General features: G+C 36.1%; 1 protein-coding gene across 3 annotated transcripts; it reads left to right on the top strand.

Annotated features, from left to right (window-relative positions):
- Positions 1 to 511: 511 nt before the first annotated feature.
- LOC566011 (uncharacterized) lies at positions 512 to 7,277 on the top strand. Of its 3 annotated transcripts, none has more exons than XM_073945067.1 (4): positions 512 to 805; positions 2,598 to 2,704; positions 4,894 to 5,011; positions 6,290 to 7,277. In XM_073945067.1, exons 2-4 carry the CDS (start codon positions 2,648 to 2,650, stop codon positions 6,814 to 6,816), a joined length of 702 nt encoding a protein of 233 aa, XP_073801168.1. In that variant the 5' UTR covers positions 512 to 805; positions 2,598 to 2,647; the 3' UTR covers positions 6,817 to 7,277. The 3 variants fall into 3 exon arrangements, 2 of the variants coding, with proteins under 2 accessions (XP_073801168.1, XP_021330473.2); XR_012401236.1 differs by lacking the exon at positions 512 to 805 and adding an exon at positions 855 to 1,236 and having other exon boundaries at positions 4,894 to 5,935; positions 6,004 to 7,277; XM_021474798.3 differs by lacking the exon at positions 512 to 805 and adding an exon at positions 855 to 1,236.
- Positions 7,278 to 8,877: the final 1,600 nt, after the last annotated feature.

Raw genomic sequence — 8,877 nt, 5'->3', positions numbered from 1 at the left:
ACTCAAGACTGATACAGTGTGAATTATAAAGTGAGGATAGTTAGAAATATTAGAAACAATAATGGCAGTACATAGCAAGTTATAATAAGCAGATTTTGAATGGGAGACAGTAACCTGAATGAATATCTATTAATTAATAATATTACTGTTATAAAATGGTGGAACATGCTTATATCTTGTAGGAAATTTGCATTAGAATTACGATAAATGACCCAGCTGGGCAGCACGGTGGCGCAGTGGGTAGCACAGTCGCCTTACAGTAAGAAGGTCGCTGGTTTAAGCCCTGGCTGGGTCAGTTGGCATTTTTGTGTGGAGTTTGCATGTTCAATCTGTGTTGGTGTGGGTTTCCTCCTGGTGCTCTGGTTTCCCCCACAAGTCCAAAACATATGGTATTAATAGGGTAAGCTAAATTATCTGTTGTCAATGAGCATGTTTGAATGTTTCCCAGTGATGAGTTGCAGCTGGAAGGGCATCCGCTGAGTAAAACATATGCTAGATAAGTTGGCGGTTCATTCCGCTGTGGCAACCTCAAATTAATAAAGGGACTAAGCCAAAAAGAAAATGAGTGACCCAGCTTTAAGAGTTTAGGAAAAACAGAAGCGTCCAAAATATATGAGAATTTTCAGAAAAACAAAGGGGTATAAAGTGCTTGTTAGATTTTAAATAGGAGACAACCTGACTGGACAAGAGAGTATATAATAAATATACTGTATGGTATAGGGGGGCAGTAATGCAACAAAAGAGACGCCATCTGCCACAAAACCACAAAGAAGAAGTTGCAAGTTTTCATGCGCTTTTCTGCACGGTGAGTTACGGTAATTCTTCCCATGATCCTCCTTTTCTTCTGAACAAATGCTATTTATGGTTTGTTTCTACAAAACGATCGTGAAGAAATTTGAGGTTGTCTGTCGAGAAGAAGATAACACTGCCGTTGGGGGATCTTACGGGTATTTTTTTTAACTTTCTCCGGGATCCCGTTAATGACAGACACCATGAACACAGTCGATTTTCAGACACATTTAACGGCTATAATTGAAATCATGGCGAGAAGCGCTGCTGCGGAAATAAGCAAACTATTCGAGGAGAACTCACTGCTGCTGCGAATGGAGATTTTACGATGTTCAAACGAAAACGAGTCTCTAAAAAAGAAATGTCAGTTTCTGGAGACTGAACTTCAGTCCGCTCGGGAAACCGCAGGGGAGATGAACGGGACACAAGCTCTTCACAGCGTGACAGGTGATTTAACGTTATGTATAAAATACATGGCAGGCTAAATATATACCATACAAACGCTGATATTCATGGCCTTGAGTAACACATGCTGATCTAGAGAGGACTATTTTGGAGTTCATGTCTTTTTTTAGTGTGCTCAGTAATTTTTTTTATTAATTCACCGAACATTGTTTACAGTTTGGCTGTTAAGTGCGTATTCCCGCATGAAATTATAATAATTTATTGTAAACAACATTAGATTTTTTTTAAAAAGTGCTTTATATTGTATATATCGTAGTGCTCACACTTTATTTTAGCCACAATTCCTGCTATTTACAAACCATGAGATCATAGAGACTGCGATCAAACTTTATAAGTAACGTTAATAACGTTAATAAACTGCCAGTATCTTTTGTCAGTTGTATCAATCTTTTGTTGCATCTAACGTTAATTGTCAGGTAATAAGACAACAGTTAATTGCAAAAATAACTTAATCTGAAGTGTTGCCATTGTGGTATTTAAATGTATTAGCATATTTTAAAATGCTACATTATAACTTTACTGTAGTATAAACTATTCTGAACTGACAAACTAATAAATACTGTAGTATATTTAATTTTTTTAATGACAGTAAACTGGCGAATTATTCTAGTTATATACCCTCTAGTTGCCAAAAACGTAGTATATGTATTACCAGCAACTAGACACTACTACTTAAAAATTAGCAACTTAAAATGTATTAGCAACTTGCAAAAAATGTAGCAAACTAGATTGCTACAGTATTTTTTCATGTGGGTTTTTGAAAAAAAAAAAAAAAAACTAAATGTCCAAATTTGCAGATGCATGAAAGCCTGTTGTCTCTCTTAAATGAAGGTGTCCCCATACTATGGAGCTAAAAATGTCAAAACATTTTGAAATTTGAAAATATGTCTATAAAAGTTTCTGCCTTAAAAAAATGATTTTAAATGTTCAATTTTGAAGTTATGAAATTCAAGATCAATTTAAGAAATTCAAATTCTGAAGAATTTTAACAGCATATAAAAATTCTGATTTATTAAATCACAATTACCAACAATATAAATCAACGCAATTCATATTCAGACTGTTTTGGCACATTATTAGCTCCATACTTTATCACAGTTACATATAAATTACAGTTTTACTACAGAGAAAGGATTGAAAATGCATTCATTCTTACTGTTCTGTGATCCTTGTAAACAAAACTCTCCATTGAACCAAACTGCATAACTCAAGTATCTTTCACAATATCCATCAGTAAATCTAATTAACTATAACGGCTGTTACTGGCATTGTCTGCTTCAAAACTAATTATTTTATAAAAGATCAGTTAGGAAAAAACTAACATGTGCTCGAATGTTTAACAGAAACTGGACAACCTCCCACAATCGACAATGTGTTTGGTAAGGAATGGTGCATGAACCTCTGGAGACAGGAGGAGTCCAGGGTTGGAGAGCAAGAGGATGCACAAAAGGTTTGTTTCACATACTTTTGCATTTAAAGTTTCCTGAGGGTGTAGTTTGATGTACATTAGGTGTCATTTGTTTTTCATTTGAATATTAAAGAAAACTTTTGTAGTAGCAAATGTGGTTCTTGGTGATCATAAAATGTAAGTGAAAGGGTACTACAGAGGCGAAACAAAACAAAAAAAGGCCATAAACTGAAAAATCTAAATCCCATTTCTCTTTTGGCATATTAGAGGACACCGTACGACAAAACTTTACGATTCAGAACTCCAAACTTTCTTGTTAGTCTAAAAACATCTACTATTGCCAGTCTGCCAAAACGACAGGTTGTGAAATGTGACATTTTATTATGTATTAGTTTGCTAATAGGTGTGTGAGCCTACTCTGGTCTTACAGTTTAGTTCAGATTATCATGTCATCAATTCTGTTCAATTTCATATCACAGAGCATTGACAATGCTTTACAAACGAGGCACAGTAAGACTGAAGGTAAAAGATAATGCTTTGCCAACTATTCTAGATCTGACAGTGATTTTTCCCCCCACAAGTTTAAGTAACTTTTATTTTAAATTCACTACAGCTTTGTCTGTTATACCAGATTGTTTTGCTATTTACTCAGTATTGGTGTGTTTTAACCTAGGATGTAAGTATCAAACACACATGCAGAAGTTTTTATTGGTGGAGACATAGAGGTTGGACAACGAAACACTGGGCAATTTAGTGTTTGAGGTTGCATGGCTAAGTTTGACCAGCCAGGTGGCCAACCTTCATTGCTCTTACTGGTAGAATGTGTAATCAGGGTGTGAAGGTTTAACTAGCTGAGTAATAGCACAGTTTTGCTTAAAATATTACAATGCACATCATTATAGGTAATATATCAGAGTTGAAAAGAGCATAAATTGTTAGTGTACATCTCATTAGCACATCTGTAAACAGGACAGCAAGTTTAGATAGCCACGGTATCCGGACTAATGTCAGCAAACCACCTAGAAGGACAAACCATATTTAACAGGAATAACTGTGGGACGTAAGAGGAATGTGTCTGAAAGGGATGTCCGGGTGCTAACCCGAGTTGTACCTAAAAAACATAAAACCACAGCTGCCAAACTCACTACACCTCAGTGTTCACCTCAACCGTGTCTCCTCTCTTTCCACCAAAACTGTTCATCGGGAGCTCCACTTAGTCAATATACATGGCCGAGTTGCTATTGCCAAAACTTTGGTCATTCGTGCCAATTACAAATGTCAGTTTCAATGGTGCCAGCAGTAAAAATCTTGGGCTGTGGACAATGTGAAACACGTATTGTTTTCTGATGAGCCCACCTTCACCATCTTTCCCACATTTGGGAGAGTTACGGTGTGGAGAATTCCCAAAGAAGCTCACCACCCAGACTTTTGCATGCCCAGAGATGGATTAGTGATGGTTTGGACTGCATTGTCATGGCATTTCTTAGGCCCAATACTTATGCTAAATGGGCAAGTCGCTGCCAAGGATTACCGAACCATTCTGAAGAACCATGTGCACTTAATGGTTTAAATATTGTATCCTGAAGGCTGTGCTGTGTATCAGGATGATAATGCAGCAATACACACAGCTGAACATGAAAATGAAGTTGAACATCTTCCATGGCCTGCGAAGTCACCAGTGCTGGACTTTTATCTGTCATTCTCAAGTCAAATTGATAGGCCACAAAAGAAGGCCCCACACCATACTAATGAGTTATTGTGGTCTAAAACTAGACATTTCAGATTCATTGTCCAACCCTGTTCACACACTTGAAAATGCACTTAAAAAAGCATTTGTCTGTTTTTTTGTATGTGTTATAACATCTTTGATAACCTTTCTGCTTTTAAGTGGTGATAAAACTTGAACACTTGAAGTCTGAATAAACTGCATTTTTATTTGTTTAAAATCTGAGGCTTAGTTCCTTGTTTTGAAATATAATATGCCCATATATAAATAGGTAAAAATTACTTGAGGGCCATCAAATTTAGATGAAAATTGTCAAAAGATCTTGAAAAAACAAAAACAACTGGCCTGGAAATATATAAAGTACTGGTAACCACTGACCTGCGTTTTATTTCTCACCAAGCACCAATGTCCTACTGAAGAAAAAGACACATGTAAATGTTTAATATGGTTCATGTTTGGGTGAACTATTGCTCACCAGTTCTTTCTTTAATTTGAAATTCTTTAGCCAATAGATTTGCTGGGTGAAGAACCAGATGTGATTATGATTAAGGATGAGTCGATGAAGAATGCCAGTTGCTCTTTAAACAGTATACCGGAGGACAACAAAAGCAGCAGTCTGACAGGTTTGTGGACAGAAAACTAAAGACCAATTGTTATATTAATTATATCAAAGAGCCCCTATTATCTATTTAAAAGGTCATATTTTGGTTTTGGGGGTCTCCAACAAAAAGCTGATATGCATGCAAGATCAAAAAACACTTTCATTGTCTCATAACATGCATTTATTTTTACCTAATTATCCCAATGACTCCCATATGATTCGTTAAGCGATATATTTGTTCCCTAACCTTAGCATGATGCTAATCTGTGCTGATTGGTCTAATGACCCAGTCTGTCATGATTGGTCAACTGCGTTCAGTGTAAGAGACGGAGAGAAATACCCACCACGGCTTTTCAATTTTAAAGTAGTCAGAGTACAGAGTTTATGTGTGAGCCCAATGCACTAGCATATTGCTCTATACGTAACCATAAGTAACAACAACAACACGCATTCAGTATTAAACCACACAGTGGCAAAAGCTGAACTATTTTGAAACTTGGCTGCCGCACGTGTAGGAACAGATGACGGTGGCCATAGCAACAACAAACAGCAGTAGATCGCGAACTCACAAACACATTTAAATCCCTCAAGAAAGCGTCACGCTTTCAACGTGGATTTAGACACGATATGAGAATATAAAGAGTTGTCCAGATACAGTACAAGCGGTTACAAGTAACAAAACACAATTATATAACTTGCAAGCTAGAGAAAATAAGAAAGCAATCATTTTTAATTGCACTTACATTTGTGAAAAGGAAGAAGAAACAGATCCATGAACTGTAAAGTTTCTGTCAAGCTCTGACAAAGTCCCATACATCAATAGTCTTTTCTGATCCCTCCTTTAACAAACGATTGTTGAATCCCTCTTTGTAAGCATGTAGATTGCTGAAGCACTCGTCAGAAAAATGATGGGAACACAGCACAAGGCTGGGGCTATAATGCTGAGGTATTTTTGCAAAAATAAACTTCAACCACTTTAGGTAAAATAACACTTACTTTCCCCTTACACTTCAGAGCACATCGTCTTCACGACTTGATTCAACCGGGATCTGCTAGAGTATTTGTCTTCCTCTTTTTCTTTCTAAAGTGTTTGTGGGCAGGGCTGTGGGTTTCAATTTTCCCGGGTCTGTGCACACAACAATTGGGTGGGGCTTGCGTTTTGTATAGACAGATTTAGGCTTTAGCTGGGTATTTTACTTCACTCAGAGCTGTGTTACACAATGCATAGAAGGTCATTTTCAAAAACCCATTATAAGGGGCTTTTTAAGACATTCATACTGTATTTAACCTTATATTACAGGACCAGCGATGTCCAATGATGAGAGATGTGGAGACCGGAACTCTGATGATTATATCACATACACTGTGCCTTCAGACGAACAACCCCAACCGAACATACAGCAGCCACAACCAGAAGAACAAAATCTTCATGGGACAGTTCATGCGCATGGACACATTACGACAGGTGTAAATTTCAACCACATAAAAGTTGAAGCACAAAGGTTGAAATACAGGTGTGTGTTCTGTGACAGACCCTTTAGATATATAAGCCACTTGCAAAGACATATGCGGAAACACTCTGGAGAAAAACCATACATCTGCGCAGTCTGTGGTCGACGGTTCGCTCAGAAAACGTATCTCACAACTCACAAACGCACACACTCCGGCGAAAGGCCGTATGCTTGCATTGATTGCGGAAAGACTTTCTCTCAGAAAAGCTCTCTAAACGTGCATCTCCGTTGCCACACTGGAGAGAAGCCATTTAGCTGCTCGAAGTGCGGCAAAAGCTACGCGTACAAAATTGCTCTTAAAACACACCGATGTTAGAGTAGAAACGAGCCGTTACTGAATATCTTGTGTGCTTTTAGTTTTGGTTTGAAACTGTTCTGGGTCATTATTAAAATACTATCGTTTTTTGTTTGTTGAAACAAAAGGAAATACATGTTAACTGAAAGATATTAGAAACTGAAAAAAGTTGATTGAATTGTTTAGCTCAAAGATTGCTCGATTATAAATGCAATATATTTAGGAGAGTATAAATGTAAATGCTCACCTACACCCTACACTAAAAAGTGTACCATAGTTAATTCCTTTAAGCAATATGTAATTGTTTATACAGTGTGAAATGTGTTCTTGTGAAGCTCCTAGAGAGAATGAACTCTGGATTTGTTATTGCTGTAATTTTGTAGCTGACCTTCATAACTTAATCTTAATAATATTTTTACTTTTATCTTTTACCCTCTTTGAAGTGTTTACTGTTTTCTAAATTAAACATCAGTTTTATTTAATTAATGTGGTTGTGTTTAATTTATTGTTTGTTTCATGGGTAATTTAATGCTTTAGGGACAAGGACATTTAGGTGTCTGAATCAAATTTGAGCTACAAAAGAGAACTTATATACAAGCAATTCTAGCATCAATGTATTTGTTAGAAAGATCTGTTTATATTTTCCAAAACAACTAACTACAGAGTTATGGGATCAGAAAAATACCATTCTGTAAAAATTGTTATATTTAAAATGAGGAAAATAAACATGGATGTGACAAAAGTCTGCGAGTTTACACTAACTCTGGCATGCGCCTCAGCAGCATATGTGCACGTCTGAGCTCCAGGCACAAAACCCGAGAGAGCATTGCACATCAGACAGTTTAGCAATGATATTCCACGTCTCATTATAGTGGTTAAATGTGATAATTAATTTTGTCTTTATCTAACGACTCTTCTGTCTTTTAAATCTATCAGGTAATGTCACAGCGTCAGTACACTGCTTCAATCTTTCGCTTTCACGCTTGTACTTAATAATTTTAGCGAAAACCTCAGATACTGTTGGCTGTGCACATTTTTACCAACCAAGTTTGTCGACGCCATTATACCGACACAGATCACTGTGGCTATTCATGCAAGAGTCCTGCAGAAAAAGTGATTGACAGGTGGTAATTTGTGTGTAGTCAGGTAGTTGAAACGGTAGGCTACAAATAATGAATTTATTATGAATCAATTAGTTATTCATAAATAATTAATACATCACTACCTATGATGACGCCATCCTCCATCGCGATGTTTCACATTAGACATCATGCGATGCCAAATTTGTAGACATCGCCCAACCCTAGTTTACAGCATAAAACATACTTTGTAGAAATTATGTAAACTGAACTGCTCGACCTAAAAGAAATAATGCTAATCAAAAGAATAAGAGCTGGCTCATAGAACAAAATGATTGATTCGATTTGACATTTTTTGCATAGCTTCGTTATGGATGTGAAGTTGGCACTGATTTTGGTATTTTGGTAAATTAAATATAATAATTTGAAAACATTAACAGAGACATTTTTTAAGCACTGTAAAATACTTGCTTACACAAAAACTTTTCAATATTTTGGTGAAAACATATTTTCATGGCAAGGTTGACATTTTCATGGAATTGCTCATACATAAAAATGTTATTATTAATAGCTTAATCTGTTTTTTGTTCTGTTAAAGATATTCTGATTTTGAATGTTAAAAATATAATGCAAACACTATGAAAGTGTTTACAACATTCCTCAAATTATATTTTTTTTCTACTGAACAAAAAAAGGTTGAGTTAGTAAAGGGTCAGTGTAAATGATGACTATTTTCCCCCTAAAACAGCTCTCAAACTGGATTCCTGGAGGGCCACAGCTCTGCACAGTTTTGCTCCAACCCATATCAAACACAGCAGATCTTAACTAATAAAGTATTTATTAAGCACATTCAAAACAGTCACAAGACTAACCAAATTGCTGTACATAAGTGAAAGTAAAATAAAAAAAAAGCCATGAGAAATGACTAAATGAATTAAAAAAGTTAAGCAGTAGAAAGGACTATTAAAATAACATTAAAATGCCAAGCTAAATAGGTATGATT

This window comes from Danio rerio, chromosome 3 (genome assembly GCF_049306965.1).
Source record: "Danio rerio strain Tuebingen ecotype United States chromosome 3, GRCz12tu, whole genome shotgun sequence".
Lineage (NCBI taxonomy): Eukaryota > Metazoa > Chordata > Actinopteri > Cypriniformes > Danionidae > Danio > Danio rerio.
The sequence above is the reverse complement of the archived record's forward strand: the minus strand, read 5'-3'. Positions and strand labels throughout refer to the sequence as shown.

What these genes read in the sequence shown, in the direction of transcription:
- LOC566011 (XM_021474798.3), top strand. Translation starts at nt 981, where the DNA reads ATGACAGACACCATGAACACAGTCGATTTTCAGACACATTTAACGGCT. An exon ending in AGCTCTTCACAGCGTGACAG is followed by an intron (nt 1,237 to 2,597) that starts GTGATTTAACGT and finishes AATGTTTAACAG; the next exon opens with AAACTGGACAACCTCCCACA. An exon ending in CAAAAGCAGCAGTCTGACAG is followed by an intron (nt 5,012 to 6,289) that starts GTTTGTGGACAG and finishes CTTATATTACAG; the next exon opens with GACCAGCGATGTCCAATGAT.